The sequence below is a fragment of the Pteronotus mesoamericanus genome, unplaced genomic scaffold (genome assembly GCF_021234165.1).
Source record: "Pteronotus mesoamericanus isolate MK-2021 breed Mesoamerican mustached bat unplaced genomic scaffold, CSHL_Meso_final scaffold_533, whole genome shotgun sequence".
NCBI lineage: Eukaryota > Metazoa > Chordata > Mammalia > Chiroptera > Mormoopidae > Pteronotus > Pteronotus mesoamericanus.
In genome coordinates, this window is record NW_026555320.1 from 6,475,157 (window position 1) to 6,499,536 (window position 24,380).

The 24,380-nt window shown below is 60.1% G+C and overlaps 1 protein-coding gene across 2 annotated transcripts in view; it reads left to right on the forward strand.

Moving 5' to 3' along the window:
- The window catches only part of SUMF1 (sulfatase modifying factor 1), a 39,046-nt gene extending 14,931 nt beyond the window's left edge, over positions 1-24,115 (forward strand). Inside the window, exons 4-9 of one of the 2 annotated variants that reach the window (XM_054594508.1) lie at positions 5,907-5,989; positions 7,814-7,936; positions 8,641-8,755; positions 12,571-12,684; positions 18,179-18,234; positions 22,818-24,115. In XM_054594508.1, the coding sequence (XP_054450483.1) occupies positions 5,907-5,989; positions 7,814-7,936; positions 8,641-8,755; positions 12,571-12,684; positions 18,179-18,205 (462 nt within the window). In that variant the 3' untranslated portion in view covers positions 18,206-18,234; positions 22,818-24,115. Of the gene's footprint in view, positions 1-5,906; positions 5,990-7,813; positions 7,937-8,640; positions 8,756-12,570; positions 12,685-18,174; positions 18,235-22,817 lie in introns of both variants that reach the window. The other variant, XM_054594507.1, reaches the window with a different exon arrangement.
- The last annotated feature ends 265 nt before the right edge of the window (positions 24,116-24,380 follow it).

Sequence of the window (24,380 nt, forward strand, 5' to 3'; positions counted from 1 at the left end):
TGGGTTGACAGCTTTCCCTCTATCACTTCACGTCCGTAGTTCTTTTCTGCTCCCGTGGTTTCATTGGGATCCCTGTTCTCTCATATATACGTGTCATTTTTTTCTGGCTTCTCTCAAGATTAAAAAAAAAGTCTTTCAGTTTAATTTTGATGCGTTCGGACGTTGTTTTCTTAGAGAGTATCCGTTTGGGGTTGGTTGAGTTTCTTGTGTCTGTAAATTTACGCCTTTAACAATAAATATTACTATATTTAGGGAATATTCAGCCATTGTTCCGATGCTGCCTTTCAGCTCCGACCCCTCTCTCCTGGGGACTCCGGGGAGGGGTGCTGCGTGTCGCGCTACAGGCCCCGCGGCTCTGCTCGCCGTGCCGGCCTCCCCCGTGAACGTGGCCTGCCTCGCGCTCCTCCTTGCCTCTGCTCTACCAGACCCGCTCCGTGAAGCGGGGTGGGTTTGCGTGGCATTCACCAGTGTCCCCAGCAGAGGACCTGTCACCTCATGGTCACTTCATGAGTATTTCTCCAAAAATAAAAGGATGCTGGGGGTGTCAGTTTCTGAAAAAGCTTCAGGGCTCAGACCCGGTATGACCTGCTCCTGGGGGAAGCTCGGCTTTTTCTTGGCAGGAGGGCGCCGGCGGCCTCGGGGTCGTGGTGGGGTCGCGGTGAGCGAGCCCCTGGGGAAGGGCGGGCCAGGATCAGGTGAGGGGGGCACGGCCCCAGCACCGGATCTCGTGTCTGCGTTTGAAAAGAGTCGTTGTCCGCCTGGCCTAGGAGCCAGCGTGCGGCTCAGGCCCAGGAAGCCAGAGGCAGATAACCCTGGAAGCGAGACGCCCGGGCCGACCTAACAGGGCCTGCTTGTTCCGCCTGCTCGGAAGGGGCGCGACCTCGCGCGGCCCAAGGCTGGGATCTGCCAGATCTGCTCTGGGCGTCCCCGCGTCCCCGTCCCCCCCCCCCCCCCACCGCCCTGTCCTGGGTCTTTTGAGGTCTGACTTGGATTACATAGTAACAAGCAGGGTGACGCTCGCCCTCCAGACCCTGAGGCCGGCGGTGTGAACACCGAGAGCGTCTGCGGGGGGTCGGGGGTGGCCCCTGGCGGGGTTGTGCCCAGGGGACCGGCAGCTTGAAGGGACACGCGCAAGAGCAGTGATTTAGGTGGCGTGCGGCCCCTCAGCCAGCGCAGAGCCCTTCCTCCTAGAGAGGAGGCCTCTGCAGCCCAGGGGGGGCGGCCGCCCCCGCGCCGGGTGGGGGCGCCTTCGGTGCCCGGGTACCTGCCCTACCACAGGGCCTGCAGGAAACCCCCAGCCAGGCCGACTCTCGCTACCACGGAGATCCCCCTCCCAGACCCTGTTTAAAGTGCTGGTTACCAGAAGAGGGTCCCCAAGGTGGGGAGGGGCGGGGACGCCCAGGAGACCCCAGGAGCCGCTGCTGCTCCTCACCCAGAGGCCCCCCCGGTGTGCGTCCAGGGCCAGCAGCGGCCTGGGGGCCGTGGTCTCCTCTCTGTCTAAAGAACTAAAAGATTATTTGGAAACAGTAACATAATCCTTTTCTCTTGTTTCTGTTAACATTTTAAAAGCCCACATCAACTTTGCATGTTTTTATTCTGCTCTCAGCTGAGCACGCGCGAATGAGGTCCCTTGGAAGGGCTCTGTGAGTGTAGGGGTCCTTGGGCCGGCCTTGCATGCTCGCTGGGCCTGCAGGCCCTTCGCAGGGTTGGTGTTGGTCATTGGTGTGTGACCGTCCCGCCTGGTGCCCTGGGGCGGGGTGGGGGGGGTGCGTTGTGTTCCAGCGACAGCCGCTTCCCTAAGAATGGAAGCAAAGAGTATTGGAACGTTTCATATTTGCCTTACGTTTTATAAATATTTATATTGCATTTGAAAAGACATGCGTTTTTCTCCCTCAGCCCTTCTATTACACAATCAAGGTACCTGATTTAGGACTAATTCGAAATAAGCTGTCAGACTTGACTACTTACCTATTTTAAAGTTGAATTTGTTTTTACTTTTCTTTAAGCCTTGTTGTCTACTTGGCACATTTGTACTGGGTGCTGAACAAAGAGTTTCACTGACTGCGCTCTATTTTGTTTGATTCTTTCAGTTGCTTGATTCTCTTCCAGTTTTATTTAAATGTCATGAATTTGAACAGATCTGCCATTTTGCCTCGCACACTGGTGCCTGCTGAGAAATCCCCCTGGGCTCTGGAATAGGTGTAACTGTCCTGCATGCACTGTGTTTCGGGAGACATCCATCTTTCTCATCTGCTCATCTCAGCACATGCGACTCCTAAGAGACGGTGGTCAAGCCCTGAACTTGCCGCCTTTACCTGTGCACGTGCATGAGTGCCCGGCCCGCGTGGCCTTCCCCCGGCCGGCGCTGGGAGCGCCGCGCACCACCTCCGGCAGGGACCACGGCACCTGCTCGCCTCCCTCTCCTGAAGCTGTCACTGCCTGCCTGGCTGCGTCCCCAGGGAGGGGGAACCTTTGCCTTTGCTCCTGAAGTCCGAAGTCCCTTTCTCAGGACAGCTCGGCTCACCCGCACCCTATTTACATTATAATTGGCCACTGGCTGCCTGGTGCAGCTGTTTCAACTTAAACCCAAGACAGTTGCTATGGAGACGGGTGACTAAAAATAAGTCACTCCAGTCCTTGCCCCTGGATGTGAGGGAATGCGGTGGTTCTGGAAGTGTCTCAGTTGAACAGACAGTGTGGGGGTGGGCCGCCACCCGGCCCCTTTGGGGCGAGGCTTGTCGAGACCTGGGGCCACTTGCTGCTGCGGCCCCGTGTGCACAGCGCACCCGAGGCCGACAAGGGCGGTGGGGGGGGGGGTGGCGGCGTCGGAACCAGCAACAGGACCCTGATGGGCCGCCTCCTGTATGGCTCTCAGAAGCTGTTTGTAAGTTCTTAAATGTGGCCAAATAGCCTGTATTTTCAAGACACGACCAGGAGTCCAAGAACAAGTTTGTGACAACGAGGAGTCCACGGTGGCGCATGGTTGTGGGAGGCACCCCCGGACAGACGCGCCCTCCGTTTGGCCAGAAAACGTGGTGGCTCCCCCCGGGCGCCCGGCTGGGATGAGCAACGTCCTCCCTGGGGTTCCACCTGTCCTCTGCTGTGGGGTGACTCCAGGTGCTTGTCCTTCCTTCTTCATGTGTCACCTGGGGAAATGGCTCCTGGCCCTGCACCTGCCAGCGGCCACCTGGGCATGTGGCCTCCCGCAGACGTGTATCGGGCGGCGCCCCGGGCTCGGCCAGCGGGCGTCTCTGGCCACTCTTACCCCGCCCTCTGTCTCCCTCGCAGGGCGCCGCCCACCTCGGGCGGGGTGGGGGGTGGTTTACGTCCAGGTGCTTCTCAGTGATGCAGGTGACGAGGAAACGCGCCCCCTGAGGATGCTTTGGGAACCACCATGTTCAGACCCTCTGGGCCCACCCGTCTCTCCTGGGAAGGGTGAACTGGCGGCTGGCAGAGGCTCTTGCTGTGGATGCTGCCGGGCTGATCTCCACTGACGAGAATGTGCGCCCCCCGGAGTTCCTCGGAGGACACCGCAACCCGCAGTCGCAGGTGAAAGCCGGAGGGGTAGCTCACGAGGCGCAGGTCTCACTCTGCGCCGGGACTGGTCTGAGCCCTGACAGGTCGGGCCGGCCAGGAAGCGCGTGCGGTGGTTTGTTTTCTGTAAGATGCTCTTGTAGCGCTTCATTGTCTTTTAACTTCATTTGAAACAATTTTGTTAGATTGTGTTGTGACAGCTGTCATATCAGCGTGCATTTAAAAAAAACTTACCAAAATTGGTGAATTTTTGTGTAGCCATTTTAATACTGAAGATGGAAGAACATACACAACAATTTCAGCATACTATGCTCTATTGTTTCAAGAAAGGTAAACATGCAAAACTGAAACAAAAAAAGATTTGTGCAGCGTACGGAGAAGATGCTGTACCTGATCGGACGTGTCAGAAGTGGTTTTCGGAGTTTTGAGCTGGACGATGCTCCACGGTCAGGAAGAGCAGGTGAAGTTGAATACAATCAAATCGAGACATTAGCTGAGAACAACCAGTGTTCTACCATGTGGGAGACAGCCGGCATATTCAGATTACCCAAGTCAATAAAGTTATTGGTGAAAATGAAAAATGTCTTTTATGGAAAAACCATACGGACTTTTTGGTCACCCCAGTATATGTCCTTACTGGACGCTCACAGCCACCCAGGGGTGGTGTTACCCTGCCTCCCAGGTGAGGAGACTGAGGCCTGGAGAGGGCACCTGGCGCCCGGCCGCAGCTTGTCCGCGGTGGGGCCGCCGCCCGCATTGGCACAGCCGGCTCCGGGGCGGGGTGCGCTTCCTCGGGGCCGCCACCACGTACACGTGAGACTGAGGAAGAGCAGCTGTGGCGGCGTGTGTGGCGATCGTGGTGCCGCGGCGGCTTTGCCCCTCCCAGGGGATGTTTGGCCGTGTCTGGGGACGTCGTCGTTGCCGCCGTTGGGTGGGGGCTGCTGGCGCCAAGTTGTGAGAGGGTCAGGGCTGCTGCTAAACGTCCTGCAACGCACAGAGGCCCCCCGCACCCCGGCGAGGAGTGGCCTGGCTGCGGGCGCACGTTGACAGTGCCGGGGCAGAGAGACCCAGTTCTGGTGATCTGTGCTCGTTCCAGCAGAGACAGGGCGGGGCAGGCAGCACAGTGATGGACGCATAACAGTGCAGGAATAAGCTCCGTGTCTGGCGTGCTCACTGGGGCCCTGCCCGGTGGCGCCCCGCCGCAGTCCTTGACCCCTGTGGAGTGCACGCACATTCTGCAGGACTTCTTTTTCTGAGTGTGCTGACGTACACGCACGCACATGTATTCTTTTCTGTAGATTGTCTTTATAACACATTACATACCCGTTTCCGTTTTGGAGTGCGTTTTAGTAAACGTATGCCCTTCCTCTGGATGGATGGGTGCCGCAGGCGGGCCATTCCGTCACTGCTGACCGGCAGCGATGCGCGGCCGTCCGCCTGTGCCTGGCATGCCTCCCTCGGGCCTCGCCGATGGAGAGGGGCCGGGCCACGGCCCTTAGGCCGGACCCTGCGGTCATGGGGCCCCTCTCCCCATGCCCGATCCTGGTCTGTCCTTCCGGCTGCTCTGCGCTCATCACAGGGAAGTGCTCATCACGCAGCCCCAGGACTTCAGGCCATGTGAACCGGTGGTCCGTTTGGGAGGGGTGGCTGAGGGGGTGTGAAAAATTTCAGAAGAGAAGGGTAGCAGGAGAAATGAAAACAAGAGAACAGGAGAAAGTGTGTGTGTACGGTGGGGTCAGAACGGAGCACGGAGGTGTGTTCTTAGCCAGCCACCATCCGAGGACCACTTGCTGTTGTGCTAGGGTTCACAGAACCATCCAGCGGGCTCAGGCTGTGGGAGCCGCTGGCCAGCACGTCCCAGTGCTGTCTGATGCGGCCGCTTCTGTGGTCTGCGGTGGGTGGGGGCTGCTCCCTGAGGGACGAGGGCTCCGCGGGGCCAGGGGCGGGTGCCGGGCTGGACGCGGACCCGGGGTCGCTGGGAAGCACACCCCAGCCTCCTGCCCGGGCTCCGCCGTAGCTGGCCTTCAGCCCAGCGCTGATGGCCAGACTGGCTGCTGCCCATCGTTTATTGAGGGGCAGTGCTGCCTGTCTGTCGCTCGTTAGACACAGAGGGCCCCCTCGGGGCATGTCTTCTGCAGATCCTTGGAAATAGACACCATTAAGTGTGTGTTTGGTCACGGCAGAGCTTTAAGATGTGGAATGGTGCACTTCTGTGAAAGGTTGTGTGCACGGGAGTCTGTGTTTTGGTGTCGGGGAAGGTGTGTGTCTGGTCACCGAAATGGGGATGGTGGGCGGAGCTCGCCAGTGCCGAGTCAGTGGTCCTGGAGGCATTGAAGCCAACAGCTAACGGGAGGTGTTCTGCTTGCTCTGAGGTGGCGGCTGCTCCCTGGTGGCTACCTGTGAAGGGCGCTGACTGGAGACACCCAGAGGGGCCCGACTCGACTGTCCTGCACAGGTGAGCCGCCGGCTCCTCCCCCGGGCGCTGCGTGTCCTTCCCGAGCAGGCGCCTGTGCTGCCGAGGAGGGCCCAGCGCCGCCCTCGCCCGCAGAAGAGGTGGAGGGCCTGGCTCGCAGGGAACAGGGCGCAGGAAGGGACATGCTGTGCGGAGGCCCGAGCACTGCGCCCGCTCCTCGGAGGCCCTTGGCGGGGGCTCTTTCCGCCTCCTCGGTCCTGTCACTGTTGCCTCACGCAGGCTTTCTTCCCTGTTGCCGGGCCAGTTACCAGTCTCGTGCCGTGTCTGATCATTGCCCCCGTCCCTCGCCCCCCTCGTGAGTGGCCCGAAAGAAGACTGTGTGCAGACAAGCAGCGTGTCTGGCCAGCTGGCCCCCGCGGCAGCCCGGGCCTCGGCCTGGGGTTCCGGCCCCCCGGCCTGCGCTGACACACTTTGGGGCCGCCACCGGATGGCTCGCCCGCCCGCGGAGCTGCAAGTCGGCCAGCGCGTCTCGGGGGTGGCCTGGAGATAATTATCCGAAGCAGAAATGGAGTCGCACTCACGCCCCGGGGGAGGGGCAGGCTCCGGTCGGGCGTGGCCCAGGAATCTGCTCCGCTGACCTACTTCTTCACGTGGGACTCGAAGCCCCTCCGTTTGCCAGCCTTCCTGGCTCCCGTCCTCCTTGTCAGGGGGCTGGGTGTCCGTGGAGCTCGGCTGTGGGGCCACAGCCACTTGGCAAGTGGCTGGAGTCCTTCAGAGCCCGAGGCGGCGCCTCTACCGGGGAGGCGGCCAGGGGCAGAAAGCCGCAGGGGGCCCCGGGGCATCTCGGGGCCTGGGCCCCTCGACTCTGAAGAACGTCTTTCCTGAATTGAACAGTAGAAGAGAAAGCTGAGGGGAGAAGGGAAACCCAGAGGGGACGCGTTCCACCCACTGAGTCCGACCTCTGCGCAGGCGCGCGTCTCCTCGGGCCACACGCAGTGACCAGCGCTGCAGGGGCGCAGGCGGGGTCCGTCACCGCAGCGGGTGCAGGGGTACACGGGGAGTTGACAAGGGTGGTGGAGCCCCCGCGAAGCTGAGCGGACAGGGCATTAAGGGCACTGGGTGCCGGGTGACCACCTGTGCCCTCTTGAACCCCTGACCTTCCCTGCCCCACTGCACCCTGAGAGGGAACAGACTCGCTCAGACTCGACTAGAGTGAGGCAGAGCAGCTGCTAACCTGGGGCACAACGATGCAGAGTCAAGGCTGGGTGTCACCAGCTGGGCCCTGGGGACACAGGTGCTGGGACAGCATGGTGTGCAGAGTACTTGTCGGAGGGACGCCTACGAGGAGGCATTGGGGGGCGTGGGTCGGGCAGAGGGGAAGCCAGGACCCCAAGGGGTCGCAGCCGGTCCCGCGGGGGCTCGGGCACTCATGGCCCACGGCGTGGGGTGGGGGGGCTGGACGGGCTGGGCCTGGGGCCCCTGCTGTGGTCAGTGGGCCCCCGGTGGCACTGAGCTGGCTCTTGGCCGCTGTGGGCGCTGGGGGTGGGCCGGCACCGCGGCAGCTGGCGCACCGCGTCCTTCACAGGGGCCTGGCGCCGGCGCTCCTGCCGCCCAGAGGCGGCCCTGCGGGCGCGGGCCCGGCGCGCACCGGGGAAGGCGCGTTTGGGGAGTGCTTCTCGGAGGCCTCGCCGCCCCTCTGGGGGCCTGGCTGTCAGACGCCCGTGGCGGGGGGGCAGCAGGTGTGGCTCGCCGGGGGGCCGGGGCCGTGTCAGTGTCACCGAGGGAGCTGAGGTGACCGGGCGCCTTGCTGGGGCTGGTTCCTGCACCCTGACTCTGTCCCTGTCCCCCTCGCTCTGCTGTCCCCAGGCTGGACCACCCAGTGCTCCACGTCTCCTGGAACGACGCCGCAGCCTACTGCGCGTGGGCCGGGAAGCGCCTGCCCACGGAGGCCGAGTGGGAGTACGGCTGCCGGGGGGGCCTGCGTGACAGGTACGGGCCCCCTTGCCTCGCCCGGTGCAGACCTTTTCCAAACCTGGGGATGCGTTCTGGTTGGAGTCGACCTGATAACCGCAGCTCTTTCCTCCTGGGTTGTCTTCACGGCCACGGAGTGGCTCAGCAGCAGGACCAGTGAGTCACCAAGTGGCAGGCGGGGTGGGCCCCCCGCGCCCCGGGCGCCCCCAGCAGGCCGGGCCAGTGCGGGCGGGCTTCCTGGCGCTCGAGGCCACGGCCCCGCTTGCGGCTCCGGCTCCCGGTGCCTCCCCACACAGCCATGCTTCTCCACTTCTGGGGCCACCAGGTGGGAACCCGCGTTTGGGCTGCACCAGGAAAGGCTCCTTCCCATAGCGAAGCCTGTGTAACGCGTGCGGTGTAACCTGGCGGTGGCCCGTCATACCCCTGTGTGGGTCTGGATGAGGCCGGCCACCCAGCCTTCTGGAAGCTCTTTGGGTTCTGGGGCTTCGTCTGGCCTCCTGAGCTCTCCAGAGACGGAGGCTGTGGGGGACTTGACGTGAGTTTGCTATGCAGAGGTTAGAAGATCCTGGTTAAAAGCTTTGCTTTTTTACACATTGGTGGTGTAAACCCACATAGCTCGCTCAGGGCAGGTGCACAGCACTCACGCCTCCACCTCGTCGCTGCCCGGGACTGCGGGCCGGAGATTCCGGCCCGGGCCGGGCTGACCCCTGTCTCCCCGACAGGCTGTTCCCTTGGGGCAACAAGCTGCAGCCCCGAGGCCAGCACTACGCCAACCTCTGGCAGGGCGAGTTTCCTGTGGCCAACACCGGCGAGGACGGCTTCCGCGGCACCGCGCCCGTGAGTAGGGCGGCTTCGGGCGGTGGCGGCAGCTCTGGGGGCGGGGGTGAGTGGGGGTGGGACCGCCGGGCTCCCCCGCACCCCGTCCTCCGCTGCGTACACAGCGAAGGCTAACGTGCGCAGGCAGCCTTTCTGTAGTGCGGCTTCCTGTCTGAGTCCGGAACGCTCACTGTAGAACCTTTGGGAAAAGAGGAGCGGCTGAGGGAGAAAATTCAGAGGCCCTGAGCTCACCCACCTCCCCTGTTAGCATCTGGGGCGTCTCTGCCGGTTCCTGGTAACAGTGGTGACCGTGGCTCACGGTCAGTGAGCCAGGCCGTGCGCCAAGCATGGTACGGAGCCATCGGCGCGGATGCTCTCGTGCGGGGTGGACACAGCTCCGGGAGGTGGGCGCCGTTGCCCCCCGTTCCCAGGGAGCCGTCGGAAGGCAGCAGCGCTTGGGGGCGAGGCAGGTCGGTTTGCGTGTGCAGCCCGGGCCCTCGGCCGCCGTAGGGGCCAGCGTAGGTGTTGCTGGGGCAGAGGCGCCTGCCCTGTCCCCCCTGCTGTTGGGTCACACTGGAGACAGTCCTGAAAATCTGTTCTCCCTGGGTGACATCGGGAACATCTTTTATCTGCTGTGAGCAGTTCTTCACAGATACGTGGTCTTTTGGCACCTGCTGGATAGCTTGCCGTTTGAATGGGCCCTAGCTTATTTGCCTCTTACTGTTGCCAATTCAGGTTGTACCTAAACATGGCAACAGGGAATATATTGTTCGTAAACATTCAGTTGTTTATAAACAACTCCAGTGACATTTTTAAGGTGGATTCCCAGAAGGAAAGTTCATGGGTCAAAGACTGGAACACTTTCTTGGTAAGGTTCTGGGATCTGGGGCCAAAGTGCTTTCTGGCATGTGGGTGTGGGGTGCCCCGCTTCCCCTGCCCCCCGGTTGCGTTTGGGGTCCTTTCTCACAGCCACTGCTTTGCCTGCAAAACCACGCGCTAGTGAAGCAGGTTTAAAAGCAGCCCCTTTTCTCTTAACGCAGCGAGGAGAGCAGCCTTGTGGTGGGAAACAGCCCATTCCCGGGTCTGCTGTTCCCAGCCTGAGGGGCGATGTCACCTGGGTTTGGAGTGACGCTGAGATCCGGGTCTTCCACTAGGACCATTTCAGAGAAGACCCGCAGGGCCGCGCCCACCGTTCTGGGGCATCCAGGGCTCTGGTCCCCGAGGGCAGGGCTCGGCGGGCCCCAGCGGGAGCGCCCCCCCTGCAGTGTCCCGAACTTCTGGTTTCCCGTCTGATTTTCAGCGCAGCCGACCACCCTGGCCCCGGGCCCCGGGCCCGGGGCCAGGGCTCGCATGTCGCGAGGCTGCTGTCCCAGGCTGGAGGGCGCGCGGCCCGTGCTGCCCCTCAGTCCCACGCTGGAGGGCGCGCGGCCCGTGCTGCCCCTCAGTCCCACGCTGGAGGGCGCGCGGCCCGTGCTGCCCCTCAGTCCCACGCTGGAGGGCGTGCGGCCTGTGCTGCCCCTCAGTGCACCCGCCTGGAAGTGAGCCCATGTGAGGTGCTTCTCGGTTCGCGTGTTTTCTTCCGAGGCTCTTGGGAGGAAGTTTGGTTAGTAGGGTTAATTTAACAACGAGCAGTTAAAATTTGTATCCTTTTTGGTGGCATGTCCTATAGTGTAATTTTGGGGGTGGAGACGTCTGGATTTTACTTTGCTTAAACATCCAGTTATTTAGAGGGGAGAATGCCGCACACTTTTGAGTGGATGCTGTCGTTTCCTCGTTGCGTAGTTAGCTTACCAGGTGGAGTGGATTGCCAGCCCGACAGCTGCTGAGCGTGGGCACGTGGCGAGGTGCTCGGCCGGCTGCTGGGAGCCCCTGCGCCTGCGCTCTCCCCCCCCCCCACCGCTCTGGTCCCCCCTAACCCCCCACCCTGCCCCAGAAACGAGCCCTTCCTCCGAGACCCCTCTTCTCTCATTGCTCAGGGCCCTGCTCCCTCCCTGTCTCCCTGAACAAATTAATTCCTTCTTTTCCTTCCTACGCCTTCCAGCTATTATCTCCTACTCTCTCTGATCCTCTCCAATCCCTGAAAGAACAGGCTGTGCCAGAGGCCCACCACCTTTACTTCCTTCTGACCTTTGAACTCTGACCTCGATTCCAGGTCTGCCCAGACACCTGCCCTGGTAGAGGAGGCCACACCTCCTGGGAATTCTCCAGCCTGCACTTCCATTCTCTTCCCACTCGTCTTGCCTGGCTTGTCCCACTCTGTCTTTTAGAATCGATTTTTAAAAAACATTTTTGGTATAGTCTTTTCTCCCTCATTAAGCTGCCCAGACTTCCTGCCTCCAGTGGACAGGCGTGGAGATAGGCCTGGGGCGTCCCTGTGAGGACCGGGTGGAGCAGGAGCTCCTGCAGCCTCCCATGCCCCCGGATGAGTTCGGGGAGCGGCTTCCCAACCTCCCGGCGCCCGAGCCCCCGGCGCTTTTGTAGTCAGGTCCAGGCCCAGCACCGGAGGCCAGACAGGAAGGAACGCTAACGTATTCATTCCTTTAGTCCTATTGCATTACTATAGGAGAAAGATCTAAAAAAAGAAGAAAAACAAGGATAACTTGATTTTTTTTAGGTTACAAAATGAAAATTTTTGTTTGAGCTTTTTCATTTAAAAATATTGAAAAAAACTTAAGTCACTAAAAGAAGAAAACTGTTCTGCACTTACTTTGTTCAGTTAAAAGTTCCTCTCGCCCCCGCACCCCCTCCTCTTACAAAAGCGTCCCAGCGCGGCCCTGGGCCTGGCGGGCTGTGGCCGGCCGCGCGACCTGCCTGTGACTCGGGTGCCCTCGCTCACTGCTGAGCCTGGACGCTCGGTCCCATCGTTCCGGAGCCGGGCGCTCCGTCTCTTTATCAGAAGCGCCCTCCGTGTTCGGATGACGTTGCCTAGGCTCGAAGATTAGAATCAGGGGTGTCCGACCCTTTGGCGTCCCTGGGCCGCACTGGAAGAAGAGCTGTCTTGGGCCGCACGTTAAATACATCGTGACACGTAATCTCAGAAATCTCACCGTGCTTTTAAGTGGATTTACGATTTTGTGTTGGGCCGCACGAGGCCCGTGGGTGGCAGGGGGACACCCCGGGATTAGGTGGTGCGTTCGGGGAGGCGCGGGGGAGAGGACGGTACCGGCGTGGGGGTCTCTCAGGGCTGAAGGGGCCGGTGCGGCCAGCGCGGCTCCGCCCTGACGACGAGACTTACGCCGGGTGCGCTCTGCCCTCTCGTTACGCTTCCGAAGGTCTAAGTTGCATCGCCCCCGCTTCCCGCCGTCAGATACAGCGGCACTGCTGAACTGTTTTCATCTCATGCACACGTAAACTAAGCACTAAGTTTCTGCGGCACACCAACAAATATATTTTTTGCCAATCTGACAAAAACAAAAATCAGATATAATTTTGATTTTTTCATACCATATGGCTAGCGTTGTGTTGGCTGTTATCATTTTGTAATTTGACGATGGAAGGAAAAGAGGTCAGCGCCCCCGACTCAGTAGTCAGACGTAGCGTGCCGAGATGCAGGTTTGATTTATGGTTGTATTTCTCCATTACAAATGATTTTGCTGGCTTCCCTACCATGTGATAGGTGTAAAGTCCTCAGATTTCTAACTTCCCCCTGAGAACTCAAAGCTGAAAAATGCCTGTGTCTTAATTTTTTTATTTTTTCGTTGGCTAGACTGTACTTTGACTGTCAGGATGAAAATTAGTACTCAGACTCGGAAGTCGCAGCCCTCGGGGGCTTTCGGCACCGGCGAGGTTTCCTCGCGAGGTGAGCGGCTTGACAGCGTTTCCCCGTGTGGTTGCAGGTCGCCTCCTTCCCCCCCAACGGTTACGGCTTGTACGACATGGTCGGGAACGTGTGGGAGTGGACCTCCGACTGGTGGGCCGTCTACCACTCTGCCGAAGACGCACGCAACCCCGTGAGTAGCACCCTCGCGTGTCCGCGCCGGGCTGGAGCGGCCCGTGCTGTGTGCCCTGGGAGTCGGCCTTGGGATACCCCAGAGGGGTGCTGCCTGCGCCTCTGCTCTCCGCCCGGGAGCAGCGAGGGAGAGTGTCGTGAGCATCTCGTGCTGCTGGACTGTGTGGCAATAACGTGGCGGGGGGCCCCACCCTGGACAGTTTCTGCTCCGTCTAAGTAACTGTGCAGAGTTCATGGGTGTTTTATCGCTGCTGGTGGGACCTGCTGGATGGTACGTAGCCTGTGGCGAGTCGCCTGGGTTTTGATGGGCTGGGGTGTTGGCTCAGGAGCCACCCTCGGAGCACCGGGAATGGGCTCCTCCTGGTCAGAGGTGGGGTCACTGGGTGGCGATTTCCTGAGCGCGGCTGGGAGCCCGTTCACCCCGCCACCCGCCTGGGGAATCTGAGGCCGCCACGCGTGTCTCGACTTTACGCATCCGGTGCGGGAGAATGTTGTGCTGGAGAAGGCAGCTGGTTACTGCCCTGCTTCGGAAACCGAAGTCTCCCAGTAGATCAACAAAAACGGGACAATACATGATGGTGGGGGGAGGGGGCGGTGTGTGAGGAAAGCGCTTCTTTTAAAAAGAACATCTCTGAATGTTTTTCGCTGTGTGCACAGACAGATTAGGGGGGAAATACCCTGTAAAAACCCTGTCTCTGGCAAACTAGATATTCATAAGTCAGGTCGAAGCCTGTATATCCATATCCAAATCAGCTCGACTGGGAACTCGATGTGCCTCGATTTAAACCTTAACCTTCTGAAAAGGCACAAGAGAGAACGATGAAGAAAATGAACCCTTTCATCGCTTCTCATCAGAGTCAGACAGCTCAGAGCGACTGAAGGCGCTGTCGGCTCTGTGCCTCAGGCCGTTGTTCAGAAAGTGGGGGCCAGTTGTTGGCCGCCGCGTGGCTCCCGCGGCAGAGCGTAACTCGGGGGCTGCGCACGAAGGCCCAGGGACGCGGGCCCCGTTTCTCGGTGCCGCTGACCAAGCCGAGTTCTTCACAAACTGTCGCTTCCCGTTTCCCTCGTGCCTCCTGGCCGGGCCGGTGGAAACAGCTGTCAAAGGCTGCCCCTGCCTCCAAAATGAGAACCAGGTTGTGAAAACCTGGCCCGGTGTGTGGTGGGGAGATGCATTCTCGCCTGGTACCCCGTGACTTGGCCCTTGCCGTTGGAATCAGAAATAGAACGTCCCCCTCAGGGCGCCTGCCAGTCGGGAGGGGACGCGCCGGCGCCGGGATGCTGGCGGGCTGCGCAGCGTCGCCCTGGCCATCTGGTGTGGTGCGGAGCGCTTTCAGCTTTCAGTTCCGTAACTGCTCGCGCTTCTTCTAGGGATTGACAGAAAAATTCACGCTGCTTTCCCCAGTGCCAGGCTCTTTCTCGGATGTTGTTCTCACTCTGTAGATTGTGCTCATGTAAGGCTTCTCTTTGTCACGGTGGCCTCATTTGCTTCCTGACTTGACTGGGGTAAAACTCAGCCCCAACTCCCTGGGAAACACGTGCTCATCGTTCCCTCTTCGCAGCCTCTGTTGGGTTCGAGCGCCACTGCCCTCAGGCCCGCCGCGACCGCCCCTCCGCCGGGTCGCTGGCCAGGTCCCTGCGCCGACCCCCGTCGGGCCCGCCTCCGCTGTCCGCCCCCTCGCAGCCAGGACCCCCTTCCCGGGGGCAGCCCCGGCCCCGCCGTGCCCCTGCTGAGCCCCCTGCGCAGGCTTCTTGTCCGGAGAAGCGAGGACGAGCTCCTGAACAGGACGTGTGAAGGCTACAGTACTTAGGCCTTGCTGATTTTCCTTTTTCCCTCCCCCAACGTTTAATGACCAAATGTTCTAAAAATCCAGAAAAGGACAGAACATACTGTAACGTGCACCTATGTACCTACCATTTAGATTTCACATATCTTAACAGTTTTTACTGTATTTCTTTTAACCAAAAACCCAAAGCTCTTCTAGTCACCACTTGGCATTGTCAGAATTTTCACCTGACGCTCTCCCGCTCGGCGCGCCTCGCTGTGGCCGTCCCGCGGCCGCCCGGAGGCTCCGGGATGCGGCTGCGCGCCTGCCTCTGGCCTCCGGCGCCGCGCGTGTGCCCGGGCAGCGCGCCCTCCGAAAGCCGGGGCGGCTGGGGGAGCGGGTGATGCCTGCAGCTTCTTAGATCTTGAGGTTTTAAATTACTTTCTTGTCCTTCTGACCTTCCTTAACCTCTTATTTTTTTAACCAAATTGTTCTTAAAAGCTTCTGATCTGGCAAGTCAGGTTTCGTGCTGGCACCTGGCTCACTCACAGACCGGGAGGCTGTGCCGTCGTGCGTCTGCGGCTCTGCCTTCCCTGAGCCCTGTCGCTGTGTGACTCGTCTGTTTTCTCCCCGACGGCCTGGAAATAAAGCCACGTTACCAAGAAGAGAGAAGCAGAACAGTTAAATCTTTTTTTTTTTTTTTTTTTTTTTACCAGATTATCCTGGGGATTCTTTAATGTGGATACATGCACAGGTTTATAAGAGGCGTCCACGTGTCCACATGTGTGATTTCCTTATGAGCGCACATGCTCATCTGGTCAGAAATCCCTGGGCAGCCTGCCGGATGCTGGGCTCAGCGCTGGGTCCCGGGAGCTGCCTGCACCATCCTCTTGGCCTCCCGAGCGGGCAGAGGCCCGGGAATCGAGCACACGGCGCCAGTCCCACATGCGTGTACATGTGTGTCTCACGTGTCGGGGCAGCAGAGCCGATGGTCAGGAGCGTGCAGTGGTGGAGCCGGGCTGAGTCGCTGGGGCAGATTGCCTTTGCTCTCCTCAGCTGCCCCTTTGTGCCTGAGCGAGGGGCCGTGCCCCTTTTGGGGCGAGGAGAGGTTTCCGTGGGGAGGGGGATGAGGAAAACGTCGTGGGGAGTGGCCAGTAAGGACTAGATGAGTCTGAACTATGACTACTGAGTCTTATCTGTCATGAAACGAAATACAGCAAGCCAGCGGCCGCGGGCGGCCCTCACCCTGACCTCTAGTCCGTGGCGACGCTCGCTCTGGGCCTCTTCTGGGGGACGGCGAGGGCGTGAGCCCCCGTAGCGTGCCCCTCCAGGCGCTTCCCTCCGTGGCTCGCCCCGGCTTCCTGCTCAGGCACGCAATGCGCGGCGCTTCTCGTGAAGGGGCCGGGCTCACGGATGCGGTGCTCGCCTCTTGTCCGCCGTCACGGTGCCCGAAATCAAATCACGCAGGCCCCACGTGTTCTCTGGAAGCAGTCACGGCAGATGCCACTTGGGATGTAAGCTAATTCCTTAGCCTCTCCTACTTGCTAATGCGGTGTTACTGAGGGGCGCCGATGACTGCGTGCTGAGAATGCGGCGAATGAAACCCGTATTTTTCTTGCTTTGCGCCATGCTCAGCGCCACCCCGGCTCTGCGACAGGCCTGAGCGGCTTGGCGCCCTGATTTGAGGGTTGACGGGCGCTCGGGGCGGCCCCCCGCACTCGGAGGCCGTGCCCGGGGCATTGGGCGCTCCGTGGCAGCTGGCCCAGGCATTACCTCTCTGGAGGGCAGCGCTGACGTGTGCACCGGGCCTGGTCAGGACGGGAGAAACGGGTTCTGAGAGCGTTAGAAGCGCCCCGTCCGGGAGCGGATGGGCCACGCGTGGACTTGGGGTTGAACGTCGGCACATGAAGCTTTCCGAAATTAAAGGACCTCCTGCATCATGCGGTGACAGACCCCCTTTAGCAGCGTACGGCCACCAGCAGGCGAGGGGGCAGTCGGGGTTTTTTAAGTCAATAATTATTTGCTTTATTTTGATTTTTTAATTTACATGTTATTGTTTAATGACCGTTTTCATTCACTGTTATTTTGTATTAGTTTCAGGTGTACGGCCACTATGTCCTAACCGCTGTGTGCCTTACAGGGTGGCCTCCCCGATAGTTCCCATTCCTACCTGGCACCATACGTGGTTCTCACAGTATTGGCCGTGTTCCCCGAGCTGTGCCTTCCGTCCCCTGGCTGTGCCGTGACTGCCGACCCGTCCTCCTCGCTCCCTGCGCCTTGCTCCCCTGGCCCCCGGCCCCCGGCCCCCAGGCCCCCGCTGTGGCAACCATCAGCCCCCTCTGTGTCCCGGACTCCGTTTCAGTTTCAGTTGTTCCCTTATTTTGTACTTTAAATCCACGTGTAATACGTGGAATCATATGACACTTGTCTTTCTCTGAGTGGCTTGTCTCACCGAGGGCAGTGCCCTCTGGCCCGTTGGCGCCGCTGCGAGTGGCTGAGCCGCCTTCCGCGCTGTGCCTGAGCCTGGGGTGCCAGGGCGGGCGGGCCGCGCGGCCTCTCTGGGAGGCCTGTGGGCGGCGGTGGCGGTGCTCAGACACACGGTCAGCAGTCTCTTCTGGTGTCGTGACCCGCAGCAGCAGCCGTGATCCCGAGGGACGGTGCTCGCGGTGGTGCGTCCATCCTTCCTCTGACAGACGGAAGCGGAGACCCTTCTGCCTCGGACTAGCGTCCTGGGGCGGCCAAAACAAATCACCCCAAACTTGGCGGCATGAAACAAAAGAAGGCTCTCCCCTCCCAGCTCCGGGGGCCTGAAGCCCGAGCCCGAGGGTCGGGCAGGGCTGCGCTCCCTCCGGAGTCTTCGGGGCGAGCCCTTCCTGCCTGCGCCTGCCGCCCGCACCGCCCCCCACCCCTGGCTTCTCCGCGTGTCTCTGGGCCCCCCCACCCCGCCCGCCGTTGCCAGGACGGCGGCCTTGGATTGAGGGCTCACCATGGTTCAGTGCCAGCGCCTCTTACCCAACAAGTGCCACTCTGCCTCATGCCCGTTTCCAGATAAGGTCACGCCCCCAGGCTCTGGGGGAATTTGAACGTGGGGGCCTCTGCCCACCCTGCTGCGCCCTCCTAGTGGCTGTTCTGTCTTTGGCAAAGTGGTAAACATTTCCCAGGGTGGTGGCCACTCTTGCTGCGGGGTGTTTCCTGGCGAACACAGCCTCATCCGGTGGGCCCAGTGCACGGCCCTGTGGGTAGCGGCCGGGGAGCCCTGTGCTCTGCGTCGCTGTCGGGATGGGGTCACACAACCTTGCATTCGTCAGGACCCGTCCAAAGCCTGCACTGAGGAAGGCTAAGCAGATTCCTGTGTGTGAATTATGCCTCAGTGAACCCAACCTAAAGTTGTTTTGAAAATGAACAGGAGATCCCTTCCCGCAGTCAGCAAAGGGTGAACAGGCGTCGCGCCGCAGGCCTGCAGACACGCCATTCAGAGTGGCTGGCAGCCGGGACGCAGGGTGGCTGGGTCAGCAGGAGCAGGGGTGCGGGGGGTGTGCTGGGCGAGGAGCGCCGCGGGGTCCTGGGGCTGGACCCCTGAATGGTGGGAGTCGGGGGTGGGCATGGGGCGGCTGTGGGGTGCAGGGCGAGGCCTGGGAGCACGAGCCACAGGGGCCTCCGGGCTAGGGGGCCCTGCCCACCGCCGGGGCAGCTTGCGCCGTGGACTCACGAGCTCTCTTCCTCCACAGAAAGGCCCCCGCTCTGGGAAAGACCGGGTGAAGAAAGGCGGCTCCTACATGTGCCACAAGGTAAGCTGCGTTGCGAAGCCCCGCGTCGGTGCCCGGCAGCAGGCGTGCGGACCGCGCCTGCTTCTGCGGACACAGACCTGGCCGCCCGGGGCCGGGAGAAGCCTGGGCACGGGCGTGGGGGGGGGTGGCCCCAGCGGCGGGCGTTGTGAGTGCCCCGCTGTCAGCCTGATCCCGCCTGTCAAACCGTGGCCCTTTGAGAGGCCGCGCCACAGGGACAGGGGTGGGGCCCGTGCCCGCCAGCACCGTGCCTCAGGGCGCAGCCTGGACCCGAGCCAGGCCCCCGTGGCTGTCTGCTTCCTGGCTGAGGTCAGGGGTGGGTCTGCGGGGCTGGGCTGGGGCACTGGGGTGGAAGCATCGCGTGTCCTGGGCGTGGAGCGTGTGCTCTGTGAAGGGCGCGTCGGCCCCCAGCGCGTTTCGGCTCCACGGTCATCGCCGGCACCGGCTGTTCCTGGTCAGGCGGAGCGATGCAGCGTTTTGTGAGTAACGGCTTTGAGGAGTTAGGAAATCGAATGCCACTTCTTTCCCCTTTTCCCTTAAATTACGTATTTTAGCATTGCCAGCACTTCAGCTTCTGTCTCCCTGCCCCTGTACAAAGATGACATTTTGCAAATTGTTATTACAGGAAGCTTCCCACAGTAATTCAGTCAGTCCAGGCTGCCAGGGACGTAGGGCGACCCGTGCAGGCTCCAGATTAAGTCACTGCCGTGCGGATGGCGGCAGCGTCGTCAGACGCCGCCGGCACAGGGCCTCAGACTCACTGCCGCTGGGGCCCCCGGGGCCATCAGCAGGCTGACGCCTGGTTTCCTTCACGCCTCGTTCTCGTTTGGTGTCTCGGGACACGCCCGGGCACCAGGGTGTTAATGCTGTCGAGGCGACAATGTCACAGAGCGGAGCCGGGGACCCGCCGGCGCACGCGCAGCAGTGTGTGTGCGTCTTCTGCGTGCCTTAGAGCTTTCAGTCCACTTATTTAGATGGGAGTTCATGGAGTTGAGTTCACGTCGTGCTTTACACCAACATTTATATAAAAAGACGTGGACAAATTTATCTTTAACATTCTAATGTTCATTTTACATGAAAAACAGTGTCCCGGGCCATCCTAGTGCATTTACACACTTGTATACACGTCAGTCTTTCGTCCCAGATTTTTCCTTGAGTTCAGACTCTTAACGCAAGAATGTCTGAACCCTCTTGTTGGGGAGGCAGACTTCCAGGAAACCCGGATGCGTCGCTCTTTGCATGGCAGCGTCCCGAGACCGTAATTGCCGCCCGGTCTGTCTGTGACACATGGCGCTCCTTTTAATTGGGAGTCGAGTTCCTCTGCAAGAATTGAGAGCCAGGGATTTTTTTTCTCAAGAAACAATGGAGAAAATGAAGCTAGTAAAAACAAGTTAAGCGTGAATGCTAAAACATCCCAGTGCCATGCATATGGGTACGTCTGCCTCAACACTTTGGTTTCTTTGTTTATTTTACATCTGTTTTTTATGGGCTTCATAGTTTATTCTTTTGAAATATATTTTAACTTATTTGTTTTTAATAAATACATACACATGGTATGATTGATTTTTGAATGTTTATCTTGTGTCCTGAAACCTTGTTAAACTCATCTATACTAATAATGTTTTTGTGGATTCTATTGGTCTTGTCTATCCGGGCTGAATATCAGCAATTTTGCCTCTTCCTTTTTAATCTGGATGTCTTTTATGATTTTTTTCTTGCTGTGTTGTATTGTCTAGAACCTCCATTGTAGTGCTGAATAGAAGTGGTAAGGATAGACATTATTACTTCATTTTTGAGGCAAGAATCTTAGGTTAACATTCAGCCTTTCAGAATTAAATGTGATACTAGTCACAGTGTTTTCAAAGATGCCCTGTATGAGTTTGAGTTTTCTTCCTATTCCTAGTTTTTTGGAAGAGATTTTATCAGAAAAGGATGCGCGTTTTATTTGGCCATGCATTTTCGGTAGCTGTTGAGGTGTTTACTTGGTTTTCTCCGTCTGTTAATGTGTGAATTACACGAACGGATTTAAATTTTCTGGGATGTTTGTAATGAGCTACTCTTGCTGTTACCGTCCGCTCTCCCTTGTCCCCAAAAGCCTTCCTCTCGCTGAGCCCCGTCTGTCCCACTTGCCATCGGAGCCCCAGGGCGGGCAAGTCGTTGTCTCAAGTGGATTGTTTCCGAGTCCAGGGTCATATTCTTAGCACAGGTATTGAGATCAGTTTCACACAGTAATTAGCCATTTTGATGAAATGTTCTTAATTAATAAAATGACCCACATTTCAGCCACTCAACGTTCTAACCTCACTAATAACTGTTTTCGCTGCTAAAAATAGACTCGGAATAAGGGAGCAGTGTCCCCAGTCAGGCTGCCCCCTCCGCAGGCGCGCTTCCGCTCGCTGCCCAGCGCCGGCGTCGAGGTGAGCCACGCTCGCGGGTGCTGGCTGAGCAAATGCGGGCCCTTGGGAGGGGCCGGCGGCGCGAGGGTGGCGGTCGGGGCGAGCAGCCCAGCACGCTGAGCCGCGCCGTCGGGCTCGGCTCCCCACCTGTGCTGGGCGAGGGCAGCCCCGAGGGACTGTGGGGACCTCTTCAGGGACCAGCTCCTCCTGCTGTCGCTGAGGCGGAACTTTTCTGTTGTACAAACAAAGTGTTTTCATTGCATTAAATGTTATAAAGTAAATAATGAACGTAAAAATGAACATGAGATCATTCATTCCGCTTCCCATGGAGAACCGCTGTTTGTCTTCTACCAGAGCCTTTGGCGTGCTCGCTCTTTTCCTTCCCAGGATGGAACGCTCTGTGTGCACCGGGGGCTCCCGCCTGGCTGTGACGAAAATCTCCCTGCGGGGCGCTCCTGTGGGTCTCTGCCACTGTCCACATCCCCGCCTCGGGCAGGCGGGCCCTTGGAGTGTCACAGCCTGCGCGGCATGTGACATCTGATTTTAAGGCAGTGTGTGATGCCACTGGAGAGTCAGCTGCGTGCAGAGACCGGCAGCCAGCGGAGCCCTCTGCCCTCTGCCCTCTGCCTTCTGCCTTGCTGGCAGAGAGAGCCCTCGACTTGCCCTCGGTGCAGCAGGCAGCCTCCCCGTGTGCAGCGACCGGCTGTCCGCACGTCCTTCTGCGGGTGGGAGTGCCGCCGTTGGGAGCGAGGCCGTGGAGGCCTGCGGCGGGTGGGTGGCCAGTGCCCTGGTCAGCGAGGAGGCAGGTGGGCGGCGAAGTCCGGGTCTGCAAAGGAGAGCCGGACAGGGGCAGCACCTCCCACGGGCCTGGCGCTTTGCTTTCCGGGTGAAGATAGGGTGGAGCATTTTGCCGGTCCCCCAGGAACAGCCCGTGCTGCCTGCGCGGGAGCAGCTCAGGGAGGCTTTGCCAAGCGTGAGGCCGCGCGCTGTGAGCCTGAGGCTCTGCCCTTCCGGCAGGGGGACGCCAGCCAGGTGCCGGCGCGGTTTCCCTGGCGGGCCCTCTCCTCCCTGCAGAGACAGCCACCGCTCTGGGCCGGCGCCCGTCTTGCCACCCATGTCTGCCGCTCGTTGTCTTTCACCCGCTTTGGCTGCTCGTTGCGTTGCCCTGGGTCCGCTCCCGCCGGGCGCCTCCGCGGAGGCCTCGCAGCCGCCTTGTCCCACCTCCGGTCGCGCTCGGCCCGCTGCCCGCTCTCTGTCTTGCAGGCCCACCCTGCCGGGAATGCCCTCATCTCCCTGACGCCTGGTGCCTCCGCGTGGTCGCACTCCGACGCGGGTGCCCGGGACGGAGTGAAGGGGGAACTGGGCCGGGCCCTGCTGTCCACTCACCATGCCCGGACTTTGCCCCTTTCACGCCCCCGGTGCCGTTTTCTTCCCTCGACACACCCCCCTTGTGCTCTGAGGGCCCGCACGTCGCGTCGGTGCTGCCCCAGCAGCGCCCCGGCCGGCAGCTGGCCAGAGGGGCAGGTTTTCGGACCGCGCACCAGACCACTGATTCTCACGGACGCGCTTGGTGCTCTAGGAATTTCTAACGCCCCTCTCTCCTTTGGAACACTTCTGGGCCTTCGCCTGGCTCTGTCCCCAGGCGGCGCACTCCAGGACCCTCCATCCTGCGCTTCCGGCAAAGCCTCCAGACTCGGCGCGTCCCTTGGACACGCACTCCGCACTCAGGGCGGGAAACGTGGACTCCGGGGCCGGGGGAGAACCGCCCTTCACAGGGCGGTGCATTTTGCGCCTCCCGGCTTTTCTCCTCCCGTGTACCCAGTGACCTCGATTGAGACCATAGCTCACGCCCGTTTTGTGTCCCAGCGTTTTCATTTACTGTTGCACCATGGGAATTCCCTGTCATTCAGCATCACGTAAAGACATGACTGTTAGTGGCTGCTTGTTAGTTGAACAGGCAGATGCTCCATAAGCTATGTAACCCTTGGTTGGTCGTCGTTTGCCTCTTCTCTGTGGTGCTCATGCCGGCATCTCTATCGCCTCTGTGTTGCGTGTAGGAGGCGCAGGACCCTGGTGGGCCGCGGCGGTCTCGGAGCCTGCCGCCCTGGCCTGGGCGGGGGCGGCTCCTGCAGGGGGCGCTGGAGGGCGCGGCCTGCATCCCAGAGGCTCACCTCTCCCTCCTCCGCACAGTCCTACTGCTACAGGTACCGCTGCGCCGCCCGGAGCCAGAACACGCCCGACAGCTCTGCCTCCAACCTGGGATTCCGCTGCGCCGCTGACCGCCCGCCCGCCGCCGGCTAAGAGCCAGGAGCAGCCTTCCCAGGGCCCAGGAGAAGTTGTGGCTAACCCGTGTGCGGCTTCCCTCCGAGGGACAGGCCACCTGTGTGCAGACTCCCCTCGAGGTGGGGCCGCAGCTGCTTGCCGCCAAAGGAACCACCCGTGAGACCAAATCGCGTACCTGCATCAGCGCGCCCCACAAACAGCCTCTCTGGAGCCCGTTGCCCCGTTTGACTTTGTGGGGTGGAGGGAGCCGCAGCGAGGCCTCGGAGGCTGCGTGCAACCCAGGCTCCGGACGCAGGGTTCAGACCCCAGGGTCCCTTGGGGACCTGTCTGTCCAGGGAGGGGCCGCACGCAAGGCCTCCGAGGCTTCCACGTGCCAGTTCCATGACCATATCAGAGTCTATTGTGGTTTCCCAGTGAGAACTTATGACGGGTTATCTGTGAGCTATTTTTTTCCCATGTGTGAACCTTGGGATATTGTAATCATGTAAAATAAGAGTTCCCTTAGGGATTATTTTCAGAAGAGGACCGGGGAGGGTGGCCCTGACCAGTCTTTATAGTCACATGCACTTTGCTTTTCCAAGGAAATGCGTGTCTCTCCCATTGTTACGGCGACTCCTGCCGGGCGGCAGCGGTGGTTCGTGTTCAGCCCTGTGAACACACAGGACTGCCTGTGGGTGTCTCCACTGTGCTTTATCTTTTAACGTTAAGTGCCTTTGGCTCAGGGGGGCAGTTCCGAGGCCCCTCTCCCTTCCCCCCTCCCCCAAGCCTTCGCTGAATGTGAGACACGTGCTGCACGGGGAGACCTGCCAAACTCTGGGCACGGGAGGGCGGGGGCGGGAGCCGCGGACGGCCTGTGTCCGGGCGGCCGGTGTCTGCAAAGGGAGGTGGGGTCCGCGGGGCGGGGGGCGCAGACGCTTGGAATCGTGCACTCCCTGGAATAAACCGGTGTCTGCGAGTCGGCCTTCACTCGCCTCGGCTCCTTTGTGTCCCCCCACCCCCTCACCTTGTGGTTTCTGGTAAAGAAATGACTGGTGATACGATGTGTTTGCCAGAAAACTTTTCTGTCCATGGGCTGCGTGATAACTTTGACATGTGAGCCATTTGTGGGGATTTCTATTCTAAAGAGCAAAGCTTCCTGCCGGGACCCCCTGTGCCCCCGCTTCTTCGTGCCCCCAGCCAGGAGGCGGCATCAAGGGCTGCCCTGGCTGCAGCGTTCCCGCAGGGAGGGGTCCCGTCATCAGGATCCCGTCCTGGTCCCCCAGGCCACCAAGACCTGGGGGACGTTTCTACCTGTCAGTCGGAGGAAATGGCCCATCCTTAGGGCGGTTGTTCAGGAAGGCAGTCGATACGTCCTGCACGCAGCTAACACCTGGTCGCCGCTGCGTCTCGCTTCTGAGCATCCAGACATTTGTCTTGAGAAGCAGCTGTGCTCCTGGGCCGTTTTTCATTTATTAATCTGTCAGTGTGTGG